The following is a 26294-nucleotide window of genomic DNA, read 5'->3' on the forward strand; positions in this document are numbered from 1 at the left end:
GGAGCAGTTTTATTTCCAAAATAAGTGGCGTCCCAGAAGAATGCAATTAGCATGTTCTAGATTCTAAGACACGATAGAAAGATAATGAGTATGATCACATTAGAGTAGGGATTTCTCTTGTGGCAGTACAGTGTAGCAGCATGTATCAATGAGATCCCATTTTTGAAATATTGCAAAGTAGGGTGCTAGGATCTATCGGAAATATTTATATTGTCTTACACATTTTAGATGTTTTGCCAGATACTTTAAAATATTGGGCCTCATTACAAGTTGGACGGTATTTCAGTGGTAAATCTTCCAGAAATACCATCAAATAGAGTGACCTTTATGGACACTTGGTCCAGCGGATTTACTGCAGGATTACAAGTGGTGGTAGACATTGTAAGTGCCCATTTTTTGGAGTCCAAAGGACTCCATGGGGATTTTGGAGAAATTACTGCTGTTGGTAACTCTGCCAATTTTGCCATTTTTTACTTACTTCCTAACTTGTAGTATGGTGACGCAGTAATGTGGCAGTAATGCAGTGGTAACAGAGTTACCTCTGCATTACCACCATGTTTTCTTGCACCACTGTACTCGTTAGAGGCCGTTGTGTTGTCTGAGAAAAGGGGACTATATTTCTGGTGTATAGGAAGTATAACTAGGGAAATGAAATGGCTGGTATGCATTTTGGACTACAATTACAAAGGAAAAATTAACAGCTTGTATGTTTAGTGCTTAAATTGTTTCTCACACCGATTTTAAAAGTCCTTTTGGTTTCAGTGGCACACAAGACAGAGATCTTTATTTTGAGGGCCCGTTGGGCAACTCTGCCCCCAAATTGACAGTCTGCCTGAACATGGGAAGGAAGGTCGAGGTGATACCCCATGTTGCTAGATATAATACGTCTGAGTCTAAACCAATTGCTTCACAAGAAATATGCGTTGGTTAAGGGGGAACATTGAAAAATGACTGACCTGCTCCTAACATTAAGGAGATATCATTTACTTGCTGGAATACTAGCGGACATAGGTCCTTCATTTCCCATCATCAGGGAATTGAGATCATTGAGTCGAGTGACATATTCTTACTACAAGAGACCTGGCTGATGGACAATCTCTTCATCGATGGGTACACTATTATTTCTGCTCATGCTGTAGGTGGAAAACAAGGGTGTCATTTGGGGTGGGATAAGTATTGGTGCAAAGATGTGGATCTGCATCCTTTCATGCTAGAGGTAGCCTCCAAATCAGTCTTAGCGGCCATTGTCGGCCTGAGGTCATCACATTTTTTAACATTGATTGTAAATGTATATTCTGCTTCAGCTACAGAGGGAGATATTGAGGACATTAATAGTGTGCAAAATGTACTTAATAACTGGTATGAAAAACATCTTGCTGGGAGGGTTATTGTAGCCAGTGATATGAATGCTCCCCGATTGATTGAGGAATGTGACCTTGTTAACGAGGAACAAGATGGCGATCCCCCGTCCACTGTCAAGGATAGGGGTGGTGCCTGGGCCAGATTATTCTTCGAAAATGATTTGTTCTGTCTTAATAGGACTATGCAGGGCGGTGGCACAAGACATCAAACCTGGACAAACAGCGCAAGTTGGTCTTGTCTTGACTATGTTTTTATTGACAGAGGGACACAAGTGGTATTTAAAAACTTCAAGATCACTACCACGACACTAACTGACCATTCGGTCATGACATGAACCACTACGCTGCCCAATCCATATAAGGTCAATAAAATAAATTGCCTGGTTAATGGAAATCTTACAGGAAATCACATTTCTTGGAATGACAAGAGCATTATTAAAGTCAACAATTTCATATATAATCATAAGGCATCCACAGTCAACTGGCTCAGTATTAATAACTGGGACCTGACACTATTTATGAACTGGCTCAATGCATAAATTCAGATATTTACAAAATTGTGTAAGTCTTTTTAACAACACGAACATGTCTTTGATCCTGAGATCCAAGCAGAAAAAAATAAACTCTGTGAGCTCCAAAGAGTGATTGATAAAAATAACAGCATCTCTGGGTTGGATAAAAAGCAGCTGAAGACTGTGATGAAAACGAAGCATAAAAATTGTGTGAAAAATCATAAAGCATCACTCAAATCGACCAACTGGCTTGCCCTCTACAAACTCATTAGAACGTGGGATGACAAAAAGTTTTGGGGAATGGCTCGAAGATTTTTAAACAACTCCACTATGATTCAACTATGCCCGATTGGCGAGTCAGTATGGCAAGTGACCGTTCGGAACATGTTCTATGATGCATCAGCCCAGGATAAGACCCATTTTGAGTATGTACCCTGCCTTAAATTCAATGAGGATTTTGGGTGGTAAAATATCTTATTATTAATTATTAAATCGTTAAAAAAACTCATGTGCGCCTGGTCTTGATTCACTGGCAAGCATTGTATATAAGTAAGACCTGCAATTCTCAGCTCATATCCTGGAACAATTGTTCAGTAAAATCTTAGATTAGGGCATAGTCTCCCAGCCATCGAAAGGGGCCATTTTAATACCAGTCTTTAAAAAGGGCTCTCGAGCTGACCCTTATAATTATAATCTCCTGGCTATGCATGATGCAAGACAGAAGATCTTTGCTAGTATTTTATTGAGGAAGGCGACCAAATGGTCCATTGAAGCAGGGTGCCTTTCTCCCTGTCAATCCGGATTTAGAAGAGGCTTTAAGACTTTGTATAACATTTGCAATCTTCAAAATCTCATTTCTGAGAGCAATAAAAAAAAGCGCAATGAAAAATGATATATATGTTTCATTGATTATTGTAGAGCATTCGACATGGTCCCTCGCCAGAAACGTTGGGATAAGTAAGACGGTTGGTTCATGAATGGTACTCTGCTGTTTTTATCTCTCTTTTGTTTTCCGAGAATAGCGTTGCAATTCGTCTGAACTATGAGCGGGTGACAACCACAGACATTCAAACGAATGTAGGTGTGAGAAAAGGTTTTGCACTTGCACCCTTTTGTACAATTTGTATGTGAGTGACATGGGAGAGGCATTCTCAACCGCGCAAAGCTTCCCACCTAAGCTTGGCCTCAGAAAGATACAATGGCTCAGCTACGCTGATGATGCAATTTTATTGAACAAAACGGCCATTGGTCTCTAACGCTCCATTTCTGCCATTGAAAAGTATTCACAGACAAACATCTTAAACATAAATGTCAGAAAAATTCAAATAATGACATAGGTAACCAATATAAATCAGTTAATTACAAATGGTGCCTGTATGGAACTCTCCTCAAAGTGGTGGATAAATATATTTATTTGGGTTTCCACTTATGTAAATCACCCTCTAGCGATTATTATTGTAATATTGTGACCTGTAAGGTGATGAAAAAATGCCTTGTCTATAAAAAGATCATGCACATAAAGGGCAGAAACAACCTTTTATAGTAAAAATATTATACCCGCTATACTTTATAGTATGGCCATTCTCCTGGAAAATATGATTGCATGGCTTGACAAACTTGAGGGTAAAATATTCTGATCAATTTTAGAAGTCCCCCAACCATTTCCGGTGCAAGCTCTCAGATGCGTCACCATCTGCCTAGCGGCAGAATCCTCAGATTCCCTTTATTATTACCTGGCCCGGTTAGATGGCATAGGTTGTAATAACACATTCCTACAAGGGCTGAGGCAATCTGCAATAGGACATATGGCACTGATGAACCTACCACCAGATGAAATGAGGGACCATCCTAATTGGTTAACAGTATTAAAAAAGAGAACCAAACGCCTAGCTGGCAGCATTCATTTGGATTCAATGGCAGCTAAATCAATGTATGTGGAATACTGTACACAAGCATTCAGGGGGCCCCATGCCAACAGCTACTTGGTTAAGTATTGCTCAATTCTGATTCGTAAATGTATTACTTACCTCCGATTTAATATATCACCCACGCTGGAACATACGAGAAGGTGGAAAAAGATCCCCCATAAAAATAAATTGTGTTGTATGTGTGGAAGTGAAATTGAGACTGCCTGTCATGTATTAACTCAGTGCACAAAGATGTCTAATTACTATGATAAGGGCTATGCCCAGTTTCTTGCAAACCAGGAACAGAGAGAAGGAGATCAATTATGGAGTACCATTATGGGTGGAGAATCTGTTGTAATCATGGCCGCTGTGTTTTATATTTGGAAATGTATTAATAACCATATCACTGACCTTTCCTGAGCCCTGTGTTCTTATGTAATCTTGGTATTCATAATAAATGACATTTTTAAAGATTTTAGTATGAATGTAGGCAAGTATTTAGCAATTAATTTTAACCAGAGCTTATTTCTTGTAATGATTTTGTATCTCGTATACTGTATCCTTCTTAACATATGCCTTTTAGATTGTTCTTAAAATGCCTATTAATAAATGTTTTTAAGGTTCATTTTAACCAATTATGCACAATAAAAAATAATTTAAAAAACACTGCACCCATCAAAAAACACATATAATTTGGAAGTCAATAAAAACAGAGACTTTTTAGGTTTCTTGGTACTTATTCTATTTGTAATATGTATCATTGCTATAGTTACACATCCACACATGTCCTTGTAAATAAGGTCCCAGCTGAAATAAAACATTAGATTAATATTGTAGTCTAATTTATGTTTTCCATTTTCAATTACATTTTAATGCTGGTTGTCCTGTTTTTTTTAATCTCTTCAAACCAATGTTATTTTTAAAGGAACCAACTCCCAGCTCTCATTGCTCAAAATCTCCGCCGCCTGCAGGTCACGCAATGCGTAAAGCTAACTAGGTCTCTAGTGATGGCACAATTGTACAATTTCAGTGTGATATACTCTGGCCTCCCAAAACACATGACAACCAACACAGAGTGCAAAATCCGGCAACCAAACTGGTCCTCGTCTTTCAAAAAGAGAACACTTCAACCCACTTTAAAATCTCTTCTCTGGCTTCTTGTGGCCTTGAGGATCAGCTTTGTTGTCCTAGAATCCACAATTTCAACCTCTAATATCCATACAAACCTTGTGTTGTACCTCATTAGCACCCACAAATGGGGAGGTGGTGGCCTCCCAGCCATTCAGGAAGCTTGGAATGGTGTCTTTACCTCATTGAAAAGACCCTGCTTTGAGCCTTCTTGGAAGCAGAAGCCCACCCTCTTCTCCACCAGGAATTAAGGTAACCATGCCCCTTGCCCTGTGCTCCTCATCTCCTCCTTCACCCCATCCCTGGACCCCAATTTCAACATCCCTCACCACGCCCACCCCACCCCACATACCTTGCACGCCCTTGCCCCTTGCTGTCACTAGGAACACTCAATGTTCCTAGCGCAACTCCATCACAGCAATGGCCGACGTGGAAAAGGATATGGGACTACATGTAGTTCCCTTCTTTCTAATCCATCATGGACATCTTTGTTTTTAGTTTTTTTAATTTGAGAAATGGCAATCGTGTGGTTTCTCCACTTAAAAAAACAAATATTTGCATCCCGGTTAGCATGCCAGAATGCTAATAGCAAGAAACTCCACCGGGCGGTGGGGGCTTTACTGGACAGGCCATTCATGCTCTAAGATTAAAGCCCTCATTTTGCTCAGGCTTCAAACTGGCCCGGGCATTACCTGGCCAGATAAAGGACCAGCCCATCTGGGTTGTTGCTCAATTAAGCCCTATTGGTGCCTTCCGTTTACCTATCTTATCTGTGTATGCTTCCAAACTTAGAATACAGCCTCTCACTAAGGCGATCATCCCAGTGCATAGAAAATACTCAAATCAATAAATATTTTGAACCAGTAAAATGTAATTCTATTGTTTTGTTGTCCTTGCTCCTACTTTGGCACTATAGGCACCCAGAGCCCACGAAAAATAACACACATATGAATCTGACAGCAATTTTAGTGCCAAGTGCAGGTCACCACTCTTGAGTTTACCAGACATTCACGAGGTATCGGTCGGACAGATTTAAGATTTATTTGTTCGCTCTTTGTTTACATATTTGGTTTCACACAACTACTGAGGATAGCACGATCTTTTATTATCAATGAAACATTTTTGGTGGTTTTGCAAAAGGGTATTTTATTCATTTTTATTCCATCTGATTACACAAAAGCTTCTGCCAGATCATCTTCCAGAGCTCGCAGGTGGCTTCTGGGTAATTCAGTTGGCCGATGATTCTTCATGAATAGCAAGTATATTATTGACCTCTTCTGTAAGCATGCCCTGTCTAATGAGGGATCATAGTCAAATCTGCAATTTGGGTTTCCACGGTTCTCCAGGGCACATTGGGGCAGGTGGTTCTGGAAGATCTGGCAGCGAATCACTGGGGAGAATCGGAAGGAGCCCTTCAACCGGTGTAGCTGCAGGGACAATGGGAATAACAGGAACTGGCCCTGGTCTGACTTGCCCGTCTGTAGAAGCTTCTACGGGGCGATGCACAGATGGCAAAACAGGCGGCTTGTTGCTGACAGCTTCCAACGTGGGTTTGGGTACAGGGAGCATTACAGCGGGCGTGGAATGAACAGGCGTTGGGGTCTGACGCTCGTGGGATTCTTCAGAAGAGTCCTGGTGGCCATCTTGCTTGCATTTCTTGTCCTTCCTCTTTGATTTTCCATGTTGGTGATCACATTTATCTCCATGTTTCGGACGGTGACCATGACCATGGCTGTGACCGTGACCATGACCGGGACCATGCCCACGTCCTTCACCATGCCGTTTTCCCTGTCCAGTAGAACCTCCATCTGTATGTTCAACTATGGAAAGGCTCCTAAAGGGGCTGAGCCCTGGAAAACTTAAAAGCTGAAAGAAAAAAAAAGAACACATTAGCACATTGATCTTACACACAAACTTCTCTGGCATATCTAATATCATAATTAGAGAATTATTAACATGAGGAACAATGTGCCTTCATGGCATTTTCTCAACAAAACCGCTTCCTTTTTAATGCGAGCATTAGAAATTTTAACCCTTTCCTTGAATACATATGCATACGACTCGGGAGCACTTGGCAGTGAACCCTGTGCCCCCCTGCACACAAATAAATGGGACCCCTGTGCAAAGTGTTCTTTTGTCCAGGCATTCTGGGACTCTGAGGGAGTAAGACACTCAAACATTTAAAGAAGTAGTCCCAAACATGAGGGATTTAAATAACAAACCACGTTGCTTCATGCTGAACTTGTATACTATATTTCACACCCTATCTAACAATTAGGACCTTATTACAAGTACGGTGGTGAGGGAAACAACAATGATTGTGCTGCCTTACTACAACTTTGGTCTTCAGTCGGAATAAAAACCTCCAGCAAAACCCATCAAAAATCAGCAAATCGGCAGAATTACTGCCAGTGGTAATTCTGCCAAAATCCCCATGGAGTCATGTGTACTCCGTAAATGGAGATTAACAACACCTACCATCACTTGTAATCCGGCGGTAATTCCTCCGCACCGAGCAGCAGTAACGGTAATTCTGTTTAGTGGTATTCTGACGGATTTACCACCGAGATACCTCCAAACTGGTAATGAGGCCCTTAGCGCCATATGTGCTGTGTCAAATGTACCACACTGCTGCTGCACGCCCAAAGAGTCAAGAAATTGGCTCATGAGTATTCGCTGAGTCAGTCTTTTGTCTATAGGCATGGGAGAGTTGCAGAACGAGAATGGTAGTGATCGACATTATGCCTCAGATCCCATAAAAATACTGAAGACCCCTTTAGGTTTTACCCATTAGTTTGAGCAGAAGTCCTTTCATCAGGACTTTCTATTTTGCTGACCTGAAATGCCAGTTCATTTTTCCTTTTGAAATGAGGAAATATGCTTGGCGAACCCAACATCTGAGTCGGGGAGAAACAGTGAAACATTTCAAAGGAACGATGGCCCTCATTACGATACCGGCGCTAAACCATGGCACTATTAGCACCATGGTTGGTGCTGGTATCGTAACGTGTCCGCCATGGTGAAATGGGGAAATACTACCCCATTCCAAGGTTGGCAGGGCGGTATTTCCCCATGGCCCTTCCACATTCACATTTTTGCCCCATAGGGCATAATGGGAATGGCGAAGGCGCTAAGTACGGTACCGCAAATTGCGGTACCATACTTACCGCAAAGGTCCCTTTGCGGGTCCCTACTTTAACGGCTGGTCAAGACCAGCCGTTAAGGTCGGGTCCCGCAAAGGGACCTCGTAATTAGGCGCTAATGGGTTAACGGCACTGCAGCCTTTTTCGGTGCCGTTAACCCATTAGCGCCAGGGTCGTAATGAGGCCCTATTTAATGAAAATCCTCTGTCATGTGACTTTGAAAAGATGTGTTATTTTAATATGATGGTATACTATGCCAAATCACCATCACAGTAGTGTTAGAGCAGCTGGGATTATCCTTGGAGTGGGGTGTGGTTCCCACCCCAGCTGTATGTGGACCTCAGTCTGCTGGAAGAAAGCAAGTGTGCGACTGGAAGAAAAGATGGTGAGCAAGTGAGAAATAGGTGCTGCGAAAATACTTATGAAGGGATGTGCTAGGGGGAGAATGCTTTGTGAATGGTGCATGTCAGTACTGTTAGGTGCACCTTGATTCTGCAAAAGGGAGGAGGGCGACATGTCCTAAAGTGTTGTGATATTTGACTTGTGTTTCCAAGGCCGATTTATTGAACAAAAGGTTGATACACAATGTTATGTTGGCTGCATAAGGGACTAGAGAGCATCTCAGGCAACCTTCAAACTTTGGTGGCTTATTGGCCCGGCATCAATATATGTTGTACTCACTGTCAAGCCTGAGCCAATTTTGGTCAAGTCAAGGATAGACTGTGGTTAAAGGTGAATGTTGTTGGTAACAGAAGGTAAGGGAATGGAGTGGTCAAACTGGTACAGGAAAACTAAAAAGGCCTTGCACCTTCATGTCAAAAGGGTACATCTTAAGAGTTTATCCCATGTCATATCCTTCTAGACTTCATTTTATTTCATGGTGAGACAAGATGGTGCCTTACTTGGAAGAAGGCTATCAAAGTGGAGTGATGTTTTGCCTTCTATAATGACAAAATGTAACTTGAGCTCCTTATGACATATGTGATCATAATAGTATGTGAAAGGCGGAGGTGGATGTGTGGCCAAACAGAGTAGACAAAGAGAGAACGGCCAGATGTCTGTCCTTCTGCATGCAGTGACAGACTGGCGCCCTTCTCACATTTGATGTTTATGCTTTGACTATGGCCGCAAGGCCATGATATGCATTGCACGGTGCGTATAGGCCTCAGTTAGGCCACGTCATAGGGCAGAGCAGCAGGGAGTTAAGCATTGAACTGAGTCAAAAGATCCCTTTACAGAAAACTCAGCTGCTTAAAGTGGTCCTCTTCTTGTCCCTTGAGCCATGCGTTGTGATGTTTTGTTTTGCTGTGTGACTTAATATATTTATTTAATTTTGTATTAAATTCAATTGAATTTATAAAGCATCTAAGCATTGAATAATAATTACAAAAGTGAAAACAATCAAATGCATGAATACGGTAAGAGCAATCAGCATGGTGCAAAAAAAGTAACGGTTCATAATGGAGAGAAGATATGTCGCTAAGAAAAGAAAAAAGAAGCTTGAATGAGGGCAGAACAAAGAGAGTAGGGAAGAGATTTCCAAACTGTAGGAGCAAGAGACAAAGAGCAAAAACAGGAGCGGACACAGCACAGAAAGGGGTGGTGGGGTGAGTGCCAGCTAATAAGAAAAGAGAAGATGACTGATTGGGCAAGTAGAGTGAAAGAAGAGAAGAAACATAAGGGAGAGCAAAACAACGAATATATTTAAAAACATTACAGGTAACGAATGTGCAGATGGAAAGGAGAAAGACCCAAACAAGAAAGGCTATGGAAGGTGAAATAATAAAAGGGCAGAAGCCGAAAGCAAATAGCAAATTTGTAAATTAATTTCAGAGAGAAAGAGTATATGTTGGAAGGCTAAGAAGGAACAATAGTCAAGTCGAGAAAAGATTGAGGTAAAGATAAGACACCTAGAAGCTTTGAAATAAAGAAAAGGACCAATCTTGCAGAGAGTGTAAGGTTGACAATGGCAGAAATGAGTAAGAGAAGTAATGGGAGAGCAGAAGCAGAGGGAGGGATCAAAAATGAGACCAAGATTAGGAGCAGCAGATGAGAAAGTAAGGCGGGCTCTACATAGAAGGAGGAGACGGACAGCCGTGTGTGGAAGGAGCAGGTAAGTAGAGGAGAACAGTATTAGATGATTTATGGTGGAGTGAATGGGCAAGCTTCTGGCACTTAATAGTGGAAAGACATTCAGAAATAGAAGTATGATGTTGGCTAGTAAAAGAAGAAAAGACAAAGATTTGACAATCCTCAACATGAGAGTGACAGTTTAAGTCAGAAAAAGTATAATTGAATAAAGAGGAAAAGAAAAGAGAGAAAATAAAAGCCTTCCAAGGAAAGGACTGAGCCTTGGGGAACACCAAAGACTAGAAGAAGAGTGTTGGAACAAACTCTTGCCTAGGACAGAGAGCGAAGGCAAACTTAAAGACCAGAGGACCACCCAGAGCAGGGGTCTGCAACCTTTGCTCTCCAGATGTTTTAGACTATGCCTCCCATCAGCCTTAGACAGCAAGGTCGATGGTGAGAAATCATGGCCGTCACATGCATGGTAGGAACTATAATCCACATAAATTGACAAGGACCATCACTGGGCCTGCCTAACAAGTGGCAGCAGAAGCTGGTAAGGAATAATCAGACATTTAGCAAAGCCCTTCATGGTGGTGCATGTGCACAGGTACAGGATGACAAGGACGTCCACAAGAAAGCTCCAGCGGTGTTAGTGGTGGCTCTAGGAGCAAGAAACAGACAGATGCGGGATGAAGGCAGTTCTAAACCAGATGAAAAGTCAGAGGGCACACCGGGCCATGCTCCTCTAAGCTATAATACAAGGGGGACAAAGTTAAATGGAAGAAAAGGGTACACACTGAGACTCCAGAAATCCAATGATGGCAACAGTGGCCTATGAGTAAAAAAAAACATGATGGAAAAAGATGCAGTGGTGAAAGGAAGCAACAAACGCAGACTAGGTCGCAAGAGGAAAAACGGGTCATAGATGACTATCACTGTCTGGGTTCCCAATATAGAATGCCAAGCCGGATACGCAACCGGTACCCCAGTCGTGTGAGGGTGCAGGTTGAAAATGAGGTGGGCAGAAGGCTACACTTCTGACAGAGACCTATAGCCCACTTCCTTCATGTGAACAATATACACTGCCGATGTGACTTCTTTCTATGTGTAGTAAATGTAGCCCTGGTGTGCTTCCCAAACTGCCAAATCAAATCCCTGTCCACATGGCGTGGTGGAAGTGGACAGACTACTAAAAACACAAAAGGTACACCGTGCCATGCTGTGCGCTGCTATGGGGAACCGGGTCATTGTAGGGCAGAAAGGGAGTAAACATGAGACTGCAGGAAATACCAGAAGGCCAGAGGAAGAGTCGGAAGAACTCATAGTACAATACCCGGCGGGTGCAGAGTCTGGCAATCGGATAGGATATGTAGGGTGGTGGAGTAGTGGGTGGCAAGGCACATGCAAGAGTCCAACTCATGCTCAAATGAACTGCTTCAGGAAGCCTCAGTGTCTTAGATCACAAATGTAGCAGCTCGCCATCATCAGCATCCAGATGGAGTACCTAATCATGCCAACTCCAGGTCACCAGGTAATGTCCAGCCGGGAATGGAATAGCGCATCCTCGGCACGCAGCAGCACACAATGTCAGCAGTGCAGAAGCGCAATTAGTTTAATCAATAGGGCACAGGTGGTACATGGGCACAAAGGTATGGGGGGGTCTGGCGGACACCACAAGGCAGCGAGATTAGAAGCAAGCCGCACTGAATTTCTGCATGCATTCATGTGAAATTAGGCATGTACACCCGTTGTCGCTCCTGTCTCCGCAACAACAAGTTTGAAGTACTTTCCTAATGTCTCTGGACAATCACCGGACGTGGATGTTGCAATGCTCATGTGTGAATAATCGAGTAATTCTATAGCCAAGTAAAGATTTCCTTTGATCAAACCTAGAATTTGGTAGCACTGATAAAAACCAAAGAATGACCAAGAAGTTAAGGGCAGAAACAGAGCTGAAGTAACTTGTAAGTCAACTTATACTATAAATGAGGACATTTCTAAAAAGGAATAGAACATAATGGAAATGTGAATGGTTATGTGTGGAGTATCCCTGAGATGAAACCGGACATTAGGATTGGAATGGGTATGGATTGGGCACATGCACCCTCCTAGATCCAATGTGTAGAAAAGGCAAAGACTGGCCGTCAATTGACAGTCAGTGTCAGAGTCTGTTGGGAAGGGGCTACCAAAGGACTTATGCTGAATGGTACCTGCATGTTTATTCTAAACAATAGTTGTGTATACCCGAAATATAATCTTGAGTGTGATATCGGATCCTGCCCTACTCCTATGACTAAACAGCATTTGCCATGTATGCACTTCCTTTGTAACCATAATGCCATCACACAGCATGAATGATTTCACCCACATAAAGATGGCATCGTCCCTACTGTCTGTGCATCTCTGAGAGGGTACACCACAAGACAAGGAGTGCATCAGTATAAATAACCAAAAACAAATGAATGGCAGACTTAGTATTAGCATGAGGAGCATGAGGAGCAAGCATCAAACCACCAATGACAGACGGTGTGCAGGACCACTGTGGGCACCTACAGAGGCAGGATTCTAGATAATCCACAGACCTCTGACCTGGCCTTCTCACAAGTAAACATGTCTCTTTAACTTCAGGGTCCATCAGAGGTTCAGTCAGGCTGTGCTGCAGAGCCTTTGCCCAGGGAGTAGCTTGTCTTGGATACATCCTCTTTATTTCCATATGCTCTTGAATCCTATTGAGGATGAGGACACTTATCATGCACCCTATGCAAGAGGAGAACTTGTTCAACAAATTCTTTCAACACCTAAAACGGGATCGGAAGCCTGCGGATCTCCATACGTTTTGGACTACGACTCTCCACCATTGCCTATGCTGGCTAAGGCTGATGGATGATGTATGTCTACTCATCTGGGGAGCCAAAGTGTGCAGACCCCTGACCCAGAATCTCTTCCTTTGAAAATGATCAGACCTGGACTCGCTCAGCAATAATACCTCTGCCCTTCGGGTCACACACTTCATGAATCTACATGGCCGACTAACTCTCGGCTGGATCAGTGGTTTATCTTCCTAGGAGAAAACCCTGTTACTGATAGTGTGCTGGGTGAAGTCGAGGTTATTTTAAGTCATTGGCGATACTCGGTTGATGGTGGCAAGCCCTGGAACTTGATAAACTTGAAGATCGGCTTACAAGAATGCTGCTTCTGAAAAGGCAATCCATCGAAGGAATAATCCAAATGGAAGCTATTTGGCATAACTTTTAGTACTATATCAGCATAGACCCTTCAGGTTTGCAGTGTTCTTTGGTGCTGGAAAAGACAAACAGGTGTTTCTGATGGACTACGAGCTATTTGCGTTTAATTGTGCTCGCTTACCTTTTTTGTTATAAGTCCCTTTGGTTTTCTGTTTATATTTGCCTTTCTTTGTTTTAGCCTTTGCACTCTTAAGCAATTATCTTCATTGCGTAGTGTTTTATATTCCATTTTGCCCCAAAAAAATGCTTTGGTGCGTAAATCTGCACTTCTGTCACAAATTGGAGCGATCTTCTAATGTAGGCAATTGAGTGCAATGGCGCTAAGCAGTGAAGGGGTAGTTAGCGTTCTAGTAGGCTGCAGAGCAAGGCATAGTGAAGGAAACGTTTCATAAAAATGAAGTTTGAAAGTTTAGGAAATGTGAGACTAAACAATGTTGTGCTCTCCAAACCTTTCTCATTTTCTTGATCCTGCTTTGATAAAGATAACACCAACCATTGGTTTTATCTTTGGCAAGGCAATAGTTTCTGAACGCACAACAAAGGATACACAGAATACAAAATGGTCACATTCTAATTGCAAATTACCAAAACAGAGGGACGGTATTTTTAGACCCAAACCACTGAAAACACCTGCCTATACTCCACCCAATCAGAATCCATCCAAAATGGTTCTGCTAATCTTGATTATTATATTCATCGATATTTCGTATGGAAATGAAAATGTTCCCCAATTGAAATGTGCACATTACCTGCATAAAAGGAAGAGTGCAGTTCACTTGTACAGGATCCACTTGATTTTCCCAGGATGCAATGCGAGTTGACGCGCTGCACCGTTTCCTCTCCTAAAAAAGGGAAAAAACATATTTTTACACACCTTCTTTTACATGAATGTAACATGCCTCCTTCACTCCTGAAGGATAGGAGGACACAAGAAATATGTCTATACTGGACAGAACTATAACACGGTTTGTGCAGCAATTTAAGAAATGTTTGTCAATGGTGATTCTGGTAAATGCTGCTAGGTGCTTAAGGTGTGTTTTGATAAACTGAGGTCAAGAGGGGGCAGTATTGTTGTACTCTGAGGACCGCAATCAAAACACAACAAATCAAAGGTAACTTATAATTTGCTATTTGGCTCGTTTTACGTAGGTCCACCACTTTCCCAAGTAGCTCTAACAAAAACCAAGATGGTGTTGGAAAAATTAGGTCATATCTTGAATAGTTGAACATCATTTATAAAAAGTTAAATAATTACAGAAATGAGTGAGAAAAACACCCACACAGTAAATTGCTGGAAAATTAAGGCTGGATTTTTGATCTGAATTACGTAAAAGAAAGATTTTTTTCCGGTTTGTTTCGGCACCTTTTTGCCCCCCCCACATTTATTTATTTATTTATTGGATATTTGTAAGGCGCCTATACAATGAATGGTGTTTCAAGGCACCATGTGTGACACTGCTCTTGTAATGTCTTGTGAATGAACTTCATGTTAAAATATCCGCACAGCTCTTTTTTAGCAAACATTTACCAGTTACCCTGAATCTAGCAATGCATGAAGACCACTCTTGGTGTCATTGCCACAAGCTACACACTGGGCCTCATTATAACGTTGGCGGTTACGGTATGAATGGTGCTGGTGGGCTGTGCGGCACCCGCGAGTAGAACTCGTGATTGCACCGGCACCGTTATCAACAGTGCCGGTGCATCCATGCTCCCCACCCCCATTCTGCGATATGCAGCAGAATGGGGTTCGGGAGCCCGGCAATACCGCCACCTGCGAATGGGCAATTAGTGGCCCATTCAACTTGTAATGGGCCGGTTATTGCCCAATCGTGGGTGGCGGTGCCAGTAGCGAGCATGGCGGTAGCTGTGCCTGCCATAAAGGCACGGCTAGCACCATGCTTGTAATGAGGCCAAATGTCTGATACTCTGTCTAAGGGTCATACAAGTGCCCCACATGCTGTCACGAGACGATTCGTACTATTTCCAGCCGAAGTTCATTTCACATTCAGTACATTGATAAGAATGTAGGGCCACGTGTTCTGTCTAATTAATATTGAAAACCATAAATGTAATAACAAGCTTTCTAGTAACTTGTAAAGTATTAACTTTAACAAGTAAGCAATAAGCAATACAGAGGTGATATGGAAGTCATCAGCGATGTGTAATTTTCAATAGTTTAGAGTCAGTATTCATTTGGAAAGTCCTGTCTGGTTAATCAGTGTTTTTTGGCTGTTCACTGGCAAACACTGCCCCCCTGAGCTTGACACGGATGTAATTCTTGATGATTTCTTGTATAGTCTCTTGCTGCCTGAGTGCTGGGATCACCGCATGGGTTGTGTTTTCCCCAGGCGAGTAACTCCACCTGGTTGGGTTGCACTTGGTGTTAGTTTCTATCATTATAAGGCAGTATACCATGGCTGTACCCCAGGGGTGCACCTACAGGACAACATTTGAAAACTCCAGTGGTGAGGAACCTGCGGCTGAGCACTGCTCTTCTGCACAGTGTGTATACGGAATGGTTAGCGCTATATATAGCCATAGATAAAGAGCCGGGATTTCCAGAGGCTATGAAATCAGAGACCACTTCTGGCCAATCTGGCTGGGATGCCAGTTAGTCTGAGTGAATTCACTTACTAGACGTGTCTTCAGTAAAAACCTGCAAGAACTGTATGTGGAAACCAGGAATGATTAGGTATGTTGGAACGGGTTCATTGAGGGTTTGAAAACCTTTTGCCAACCCCTGTTTTAGAGACACCTGCACTGTATCTCACCCTCCCAGACCAGCATGACCTCTTAGCATCTCAGAAGCACGGTAGTATGCTGCGCCAAATCCATGCTGGCACCGGCACCAAAAGCACCTGGATGCAATAGGATCCGGCAGGACCTGTGTAATGGAGACAAAATCACTACCCTATTAAGCTGAAGCTTTGCCAGCTGGGATTCAACTGTACCCAGAGAGTCTCTACCATGAGATAACAGCTTCTTTTTCACTACTTTTTGTCCATACTTATCATCTACCTTCAATGTTTTGCCATTGAGTCCCAGTTCTTCAGGCAAGGATGTAAACATTTGGGGCAGACACACACAGATCCATGTGGTAGTTGAAAAACAAGACTGCCTACCTGACAGTTCATGCCCATCTTAAAATTCTTAAAATGGGTCAGCATCAGAACCCTCTCGGCCCCTCCAATGAGCCTGTCATTGCCATAAACCCAGACACTCCTGCTAGCCTAGCACTTACACAATGGCCTATGAGCTTTCAGGGTTAATAGTTTAACATTTACGAGTCCTAATGAGAGCCTAGGACCACGGTGACCCCTGTGTGTAATCCTCCTCTTGGCTGAAAAGGTACTTTAGAAATCTAAATATCAAGTGACTTTGTGTTTCCAACAAACAACGCTAATTTTAAATGTACATTTTGTGAACTAATGATACCTTCCCTCTATAAACTATACTCCGACCTGAATAGAAATGCATTTAATGCGATTTTTATTCTGTATCTTCATCTGTCCAATTCCACTCCTGATAGGTTGGCCTAGATTTCCCGACCCCTCCTAGCAATAGGCGCATTTTACGGATCCTATTTGCCTAATTCAGGGACAGTGTCCAGCCTCTGCCTGGAGACAACTATTGGACAAATACATAACTTAATTGTATCTTGGAGCTGTGATGCACAATTGGTACATGTCTAAACCAGACTTTCATGACCGCCTGGAGCAGCCCAAAGTTATCGTCCCATTAAGCTCACATTTCTAATTTGGGTCTGGATTGCCCCAACATGTGTGACTGCACACAAAAACGTTGCGGATGTCAGTCAATCAGATTTGACTGATGTTGCTCACAGACCACGTTTTAGAGCTCAAACAACTTCACTGCCTAAGGACATTTTCAAAATTACACCTATAAGTCACTGGGGTCTGTTGGGCATGCAGCCCCCACCAAACTCTCCACCACTGATTATGCACAGAATGGTTTTAAGGTTGAGAGACCGTGGTCCTCATTATGAAACTGCCGGGCCAGAAATAAGGGTGCCATTAGTAACTGTGCTGATGCTTCCATCTCCCCACTCCCATGGTGTCCTATGGGGCTCATGGCAATGCGGAACAACATTTTCTGCCGCCTGATATTCCAGGCCCCCGGGACTTATAATGTCTTGGTGGCACTGCGATATCAGGCGGCGGAAAGAGTGTTTCAGTTCAGAGGCAACCCGCCGGTGCTACTAGCGGGTTACCGCCGGACTCATAATGAGGCCCAATGACAGGAGGATGACGGCCTATATTACACATTTCTTTTATCCCAGATTGCATCAGCTCTTATCACGAATGTGACTGTATAAACAACATATATTTGTTCAGTTAGGTCTAGTCATAAAAGTGACATGTCAGTGATATTTTTTAGTTTACAAGGGATCATTATAGGGTGGGGGGCTTTGAAGCCATAAAGGGGAAATGTCGGGATAATTGTATGAACAGAGAGATTGCTCAATCTACAGGCTGACTTTATCCAGTACAATGAAATGATCACGGAATCCTTCCTTGTTCTGTGGCTAAAGTTTCCACAGCCCAAAACAAAAGCAATGGGAGAGCCACAAGGTCGGATTTTTCAAATATAAAGTGTCAGATTGTGTTTGGTCATGTGGGCCCTCTAAAAAAAAATCATACCCCCCATCACTTGCAAAGGACACCTATTGGCTTTACCAGTGCTTACTATAATGGTGGCCATGATGGATTGGGCACATAGTAAAGGTTTATATATAAGGCACAATCCATCATGGCTGCATTTCTTATACATATGAACAGTGGCAGCCATAAACATCATCAATAATATTAATGATTAGAACAAAAAGAACACAATAACACACATAGTGGAACGTAGCAGAAAACACAATAATGTGCCAAGTAGCAAGGGAAAAAAACACACTCATTAAAATCAACATTCAACAACTCTCCCCCCATCTTAAAAAGTCCCACTTGCTTCTACAAAATGACTGACAAAATAAGAGAGCTTTCACTGTGATGGACTCATTCTTCATGACAGAGATGCTGATTGAAGCCAGTGCCTCTCTAATGTGTGTCTGTAAGAGGTCTGGTAGACACCTAATACTCTTCATAGAAATAGCTAAAAATAGAAGGCAATTCATATCCAAAACGTTTTATTTCAAGAAAGTGTCGGAAAGTCATGAAACTCTCCCCATTTGTACACATGCAGTAGTGTTACAACTTTGGTGTAACATCTGCTCAAAAATCCCTATTCCTATCAGTGGAGTAAATTTGTTTAAAATGTTGCGGGGGACATGACATCAGAAGGAAAGGGACCCCTGCTATATGAGGGGGACAAAATCGTGTGTCACGAAATGTTAGGGGGACAAACAGCCATGCCTCCCCTTAACATTTCGCCCAGGATTCCCTGATAGATCCTCGGCCTCCGATCAGAATGATCCCATATCGATAACTAACTATAAATATGCATGCATTTCCCAATGTTTCATGTTAGGTTTCCAAAAGCATTTAGCTTGCATTTAACATTTAATAAATACAAGTGCTCAGCTAATTTGTTTTTCTGATTACGTACAGAGTTTTTGTCTCCATGGCAGCCATCATGCAGGAGTTCATTGGTCTCTTTTGAGCAATTTGTTGACTTTATTGAGAAAACCACAGCATATTTCATCCCAGAAACCACCTGGAAAGTGAAAATAATATAATTTATGCAAAAATAGGTTATTGTTGAGAGAAGTTTATTCAGCTTTGCTGAATGAGTAATTCAAATACATATATAAAACATGTGCTGTGAAACTGAAAAAAAGGCATATCAGGATGTTGAAAGTAGATAGCTTACAATCTGTGTAAGATGAACTGTAACCATGGAATCGCAAACAGGCACGCCAAATTCACAGACAATGCAAAATTATTTTCACAGTTAAACATTTTAGGCCTCAAATACACAAGTTATTCGTTGTGTAGCTGAACAAGAGATTCATTGACATTCAATACCGTATGTCGGTTTTATTCCTGGGCTTCCAAAGCATAGGTAGGGCTGATATCAAGCATTAAAGTTAGTAGGTCAGGTGTTAAGGACTGTAAATGTCTTGAAGGATGACATTAACCAAGTGAGTGCTTTTAGCAAGGACAAACAAAAACGTTTTGGGAACCAGAAAATAATATTTGTAATTGTAAAGAGAACAATTGTGTGTTTTTTTAATGGAATTTGCCACAAGTTGGGTCATAGAAGCTTAGAGCTGATATCTTGTTATTTTATTGGGTTCTCTATTTATTGGGTGCCCTTTGGCACTCCGGCAGACCTGAAAGTGGGGGTGCTGGATTGGGCTAGTGTGGAATGAAGAACAATGCAAGATATATATATATATTCTGTTGCTGTGATGCAGGCAGTTTTTTTAATTGTATTTTTTTTATTGTGAACTGGTTTCAAAATTAAACCTTACATAACATTTCAAAAGTTACAAGGAAATGCATAGATGCAATAATAAATTCCACATAGAAAATATTGAACAGTTATACCAATACATTATATTTCTGAAAGTATTTCATTTATTTGGACAAATCCATAAAATGGTTTCAATTAATTTCTATCAAATTCAAAGAGTGCAATTCAAAATCTGTAAAGTGCTATTAAAAGTGCAATGCTACCTCCTTCCATCATAATCGACCAGAGTGACTCACTCGCCTGTGAAGTTTTAGGTCAATACAGAGTTAGGCGTTTTAGCATTTCAGGACAGTCAGTACTTGCACATAACCTACACGACCTGGAATTTTTGGACTGACACACTCAAGGGTCGGTGATAAATTGAGCTTAAATCTAATATAGATGGTACGGCCCATATTATAAGAAAACACATAATTGTACTTAGATAAACTGTCACTTGTCCTCGCAAATTTTGGATACTCAATTAGGACTTATAATTACTTAAAAGGGTGATTGTGGCCATCTAGTCAAAGGCATAAAGCTTTTTCTTTACCTTGCTCGGGATTTCAATTACAATCTTTCAGACTCAATCAAAAGTATTAATTAAGTCATACTTAAACTTAATTAATTAAGTGATGGAATAGTAAATGCCAAAAGAGCTGTTTTAAGATTAACAAACAGTGACGTCTGTGGGGGATCCAGAATCTTCAGGTAAATGCTCTATGTCTTCCACAGTACAACTGTGACAACAGAAATGTGGCCTACCTCATGTCTTATAGCACAACAACTTAAAATTCAACCTAGGCAAAACGGAAATCATTATTACATTCAAGAACCAAGCAAGCAACCAGTACATCCTATGGCCCTCAGAACTGGAACAGCACCCACAGCATCTAAAGTTGTCAAAAACCTTGGAATCCTAATGGACAATGAGCTAATTCTAGAACCACAAGTAAACGCGAAAATCAAGAAATGCTTCTTCCATCTACACACAATCAAAAACATTCTACCATTCCTCTCCTTCACACACAAAACTTTGCCCATCATATCCCTCATCATTTCCAGGATAGACTATGCCAACCGCTTATACCTGGAATTGCTGGATCATTTACTGAAGAAACTACAACGTAGACAGAACGTAGCTGACAGACTTCTCCTCAAACCCTCACCAAGGGACCACATCACTCCAGCGCTAAAGGTTCTACATTGGCTCCCAGTCAAAATATGTATCACTTTCAAAACAATGTGCATAACACACAGAGCAATTCACAGCCTAGGAGCGGAATTCATACAAAAGAAAATCACCATCTACCAGCCGATTAGAACACTCATAGCCAGTGACGAAATCCACCTAGAACCCCAACCATACATGAGGAAAAAGCTTGGTAGATCAGCATTCCCTTGCCTAGCAGTAAAACTTTAGAACTACCTCCCCAGAGAAATACGAGCCTTGAAGGGCCATCGAAAATTCAGAAAACAATCTAAAAACCTGGCTCTTCTACTCAGAATGGAATGAAAACTAATAAACAACACCCATGTCCCATGAAATAAACGAACACCTGAAAAGGACTGGGGAGTAGACCAGACCAGAGTGAAGTGTATGGAAGTAGAGAGGCCTCTCAATGGGAGGGAGACCCAGGAGTACCCGTTTCTCACAGAGGGTCAAACCAGGAAAAGTCGACTGAATTGGAACTGAGTAAAAAGGGAAGAGAGAGGTGTCCCAAACTGGGAACTGGTGTACCACTGGGAAAAGGGAGCACAGGGTCGCGTGGAGCACATTTGGCCGCGGGGGTGGTGGTTGCTGCACAACGGGGTGTGCTAGGGGGAAGGAATGTGGGCGGCAATTGGTCTGAACACTGGGGGTGAGGAGGGTGCTGCTACTGAGGGCCCACAGCTCTGCACACAACATAGGTGTGGTAATTGTAGCACACCAGAACTTATGACAGGGGAAGAGATGTGTGCCACAGGCAGTCAAAAGGGAGAGGGTAGGTTAGGGTACTGCCACTAACTAACCCTATTAAAAAAACTCATCCTTCTGCATGCACCTCTCAAACTCAGAACTGAACACAACCATACCCTTACAGCACAAAAAACCGCACACACTTCACTACACCACAACAACAAAACAAATCACACATAGCCTCGCACAACAGCACATGGAGGCTACCAACCGAAAAACGCACCTACGCTCAGGGAACGGTGTAAACCGAACTGAGGCTGCCAGCAGCACATCACAGCTCTCTTGCTCTTTTCTCCCACTCAGTCTTACTAACCTATCCCCACCGCCTGCTTTACAGATCCGCCAGAGCACAAAGAAACAACGCAAGTGGCAACATTGCGTAGTACAGGAACCTTTATCATAACATAACAATCCAACAAAGAAAGGGGTAGTCCCAAAACTCTCTTCCAGATTATGCCGTCAATGGAATTGAGATACACACCCAAACCTGTCAAAAAGATCTCAAACCATAAGTGATTGTCAAAACGATTATGGCCATATAGAACTTCAAGATAGGGATTAGAGATCATATACAGTCTTTTGCAGACCCGACTAAATTGAGCATTGAGACGCTGTAGCCTGCCTCTCACATCCTGTTTAGTCCTGCATGTAGAATTGTTACAAGAGATATTAAAACCAAGGTTACAAATGTTATGAACTCTCCAGGTTGGCACATCCAACCCTCCAGTTCATTAGTTTTGGTTTCCACTTTGTTGAGAAAACAATAATTTGGAATTTATTGCCATTTATAGCCAAATTATTATTCACTACATAGTTTGTAGATTTGGATAATGTCCTCTGTAAACCCAGAGGTGTGAGATCAAAGAAAATCAAATTGTCAGCAAAGACTAACCAATGTAGCCTCACATTTCCCAGTCTCACTGGATGAGCGTCCAAAGACTCCCATAAGTCACCCACATCTGCAATGTATACCTTAAAAGGAAGGGAGCAAGGACACAGCCTTGCCTCAGCCCTATGAACGTCTCAATTGGTCTAGAAAATACACCATCCTCTGTATGCCTAATCTTAACGTACGTGTTTTGGTGCAAGAAAGATAGACAATTTACCAAAACATCAGGAAGCCCTTTGCTCAATAATTAGTGGCACAATCTCTGACGATTAGCCTGATGGAAGCACAGGACATGTCCGTAGACACCATATGCACAGATCCCTCAGAACCCTTGCGAATGGAAGCCTGAATATGGCCCAATATTGACCCATTTAAAGTTGTTCCCAGCGACTTACGAAATCCTACTTGGCACTTGCACAGCATATTTAATGTATCTACCCATTCTTCAAGTTCTTTCAAAAGCAAAGAAGTAAAAACTTTACTCATGGCATCTAGTATAGCTATCGGGTGATAATTAGCTAGTATAGAGTGATCAGATGCGCATTATGATAGCCAAGTTCCAAGGCGGGGGAGGGGGGCAACACATTGGTTCTAATAATTTCACCAAATAGATGTATTTAATTTATTTATTGGATATGTATATGGCACTTATGCAGCAAGACAGTGTTTTAAAGACCCACAAGGCAAAAGGGGAGGGACCAAGGGACCAAATAAACATTGAAAATGTACAATTAATAAATAGAAACAGAAAGTGGCCCTACTAGGCCTTGTGACATGCATAACGTGCAAGTGCAGTGAAAAGAAAAAGGGGGGGTGGGGTAAGTGCTACTAGGATCCCCCATGGGGGGGAGTGCCAGAGGTGCCTGTTGGGGAGGCAACAGGTAAGTGCATGAGCAGAGACGTTCCAAGCGAAGGGGAGAGGTCTACCACCCAACAGGTAAGTGCAGGGCAGAGGCAAACTATCTCACAGGTGGGTGTGGGCCCAGAGGGCAGTGTAGGAGGAGGGATGCTGGTGCTGATTGGGAAGAAGGCCAGGATCCTATTGGACTTTTGAGGGACCAGGCCGCCAATCTCAGCGACAGAGGGAATGGTTAGCTCGGGAGGGGGAGAGGGAAGGAGGAGGAGAAGTCAAAGGTCTTGAGTTGTTTGTGAAACTTGAGGTGGTATGGTTCAAGACAGAGAGAGAGAGGGAGAATGTTCCTTAGGAGGGAGCTAGCTGAGGAGGATCTGCCTCCAGCTCTCTGCTTGAAGAAAACTTTGACCAGCAGAGAGTTGGAGCAAGAAGATCGGAGGGATCTTGAATTTGATCCTTACAGCAACAGGGAGCCAGTGGAGGGGTTTTAGAACTAGAGAGATATGGTCCCTGGGCTTGAGGCCAAGGATAAGACTTGCAGCCCTATTCTGGATTAGTTGAAGAAGACAGAGTTAGGGAAGAGGCAGGTTGAGGTAGAGGCTGTTACAGTAATCCAGCCTGGGGAGGACCAGAGCTCTAGAGACATTGAGTTTCTGGGGGAAGGTGAGGAAAGAGGGAGAATGCCTCTAAGGAGGCAAAGTTGAAAGTGGGCCTTCATGACAAGGTCCACGATGTAAGGAATAATGGAGAGAAAGGAGACAGAGAAAACCCCAAGTTTTCTAGCTTCTGTGGTAGGAGAGGGAGGAGAGCCCATAGAGGGCGGCCAGAGTGCAGCAGGGAAACAGGGAACAGGTGTCCCGATATGAAGAATCTCTGGCATTAAGACAGAGATCATTGGAGGTGCACCAAGACCGAATAGCAGACAGACAGTCAGGAATGATAGAGGAGGTAGAAGAGGAGGAAGAGGGGTTCTTGAAGAATAGTTGTGTGTCATCTGTATAACAATGGAAATGAGGAGTGAGGGCAGATATCAGGTGTGCAATAGATGTAAGGTAAATGTTGAAAAGCCAAGGTGAGAGGATGGAGCCTTGGGGAACACATGTGGAGAGAGTTGTCGTGGAGGAGAAGGAGCCAATGAGCACCTGGGAAGAATGATCATTAAGGAGGTCAAACAATCCAGTGCCCGGTCTGAGATACCGAGGGTGTCATGAGGCCGCTTTGTGAGAAAAGAATGGTTGACCGTGTCAAAGGCCAAAGAGAGGTCAAGGAGAACGAGAACAGCAGGAGAGTTAGTATAAAGAGATGCATGCAGTTCTTCACAGGTGTTCAGGAGAGCAGTTTCCGTGCCTCTAGATGTTCGGAATCCAGATTGATGGTCATGTAAACAACCAGCGAGATAAGTGTGTTGGGTCAGTGTGTGGAAGACCAACTTCTCCAGGATTTTCCAAATGGAAGGGTGTAGTACATATAGGAGATACTTGGCTAGACATCTTGAATATGTTAGAGAGACGATATTGCCTCTGGAGTAGGCGACAGGCCAGTTTGTCAGAGGATGAGCCCAAGGTCTGCCACTTCTGTTCAGCACTTCGAAGTTGAGTTTCAGAGAGGCTAGATTAGAGTCATACCAGTTGTTACGCTTGGAGGTAGGTTTCAGGTGGATCCTCATGACAGGGGAAAGAATGTGAAGAATTTTAGTGATAGCAAGATGAATATTGGCAAGGGCAGAGCGAGTGAGAGAGTCAAGAGGGAGGAAAGGAGGAAGGATGAAGCTGGATGCAAACACAGCAGCTGACACTTGTTTCATCAGTCGGATGACTGCGAAGGAGGCTGGCAGTGCTGCTGGTGATCAGCAGGGATGAAGGCATCAAGCTCCTCGAGCGCCTAGCCTACTCTCAACTCTCAGCTTTTGTCTCCTCTCACTCCCTCCTCCCCATCTCTCAGTCTGGTTTCCGCCCTAAACACTCACTGAGACTTCTCTCACTTATGTACTCAATTCTCTCCTCACTGCTCACTATGCTAAGCAATCCTCAATTCTCATCCTCCTTGACCTCTCTGCAGCCTTTGATACCCTAGATCACCCCTTACTTCTTAGCACTCTGTCCTCCTTCGGCTTCAAAGGCTCTGTCCTCTCCTTGCTCTCCTCTAATCTCTCCAACTGATCCTTTACTGTCTCCTAGGGTGGCCGCACCTCCTCCAACTTCCCCCTGAACTATGGTATTCCCCAGGGATCTGTACTTGGACCTTTTCTTTTCTCTCTCTATACCTCCCTTCTCGCCTCTGTCATCTCTTCTGTTGGCATCTCCCACCACTTCTACGCTGATGACACCCAACTCTTTCTCTCCTTCTCTGCCTTCATGCCTGACCTCCACCACACTCTCTCTTCCTGCCTAACGGACATAAAAAACTGGATGTCATTCCATTTTCTTTTCCTCAATACTGACAAGACTGAAGTGCTTTTCTTCCCTCCTAAAACTCTCTCCCCTTGCCCCCCTCCTTTCATCCACTTTCCCCCTTCCAATCTCCTCATCTTCACCCATGCCCGCAATCTTGGCCTCCATATTGACTCCTCTCTCTCCTTCTCCAACCACATCTCTCTAACCTCTCATGCCTGTCGGCACCACCTCTTCAACATCCGCAATATCCGCTCCTCTCTCACCCTCCACGCTTCTAAACTCCTAATCTCCTCCCTTATTTTCTCCTGCCTCTTCTATTGCTCCTCTCTTCTCTTTGGGCTCCCTGTCTCTCACCTGACTCCCCTAAAATCCATCTACCACTCCTCTATCCGTGCTCTATGTCTTCTTGG

General features: G+C 42.9%; 1 protein-coding gene across 1 annotated transcript in view; it reads right to left on the reverse strand.

Annotated features, from left to right (window-relative positions):
* Positions 1-5929: 5929 nt before the first annotated feature.
* LOC138493245 (T-kininogen 2-like) overlaps positions 5930-26294 on the reverse strand; it is a 114499-nt gene continuing 94134 nt past the window's right edge. The window contains exons 11-13 of the mRNA XM_069620379.1: positions 18941-19048; positions 14116-14208; positions 5930-6774 (exon numbers count right to left, since the gene is read on the reverse strand). Coding sequence (XP_069476480.1) covers positions 6220-6774; positions 14116-14208; positions 18941-19048 — 756 coding nt within the window. The 3' untranslated portion in view covers positions 5930-6219. The remainder of the gene's footprint in view (positions 6775-14115; positions 14209-18940; positions 19049-26294) is intronic.

This window comes from Ambystoma mexicanum, chromosome 10 (assembly GCF_040938575.1).
Source record: "Ambystoma mexicanum isolate Mex_15411 chromosome 10, UKY_AmexF1_1, whole genome shotgun sequence".
Classification (NCBI taxonomy): Eukaryota; Metazoa; Chordata; class Amphibia; order Caudata; family Ambystomatidae; genus Ambystoma; species Ambystoma mexicanum.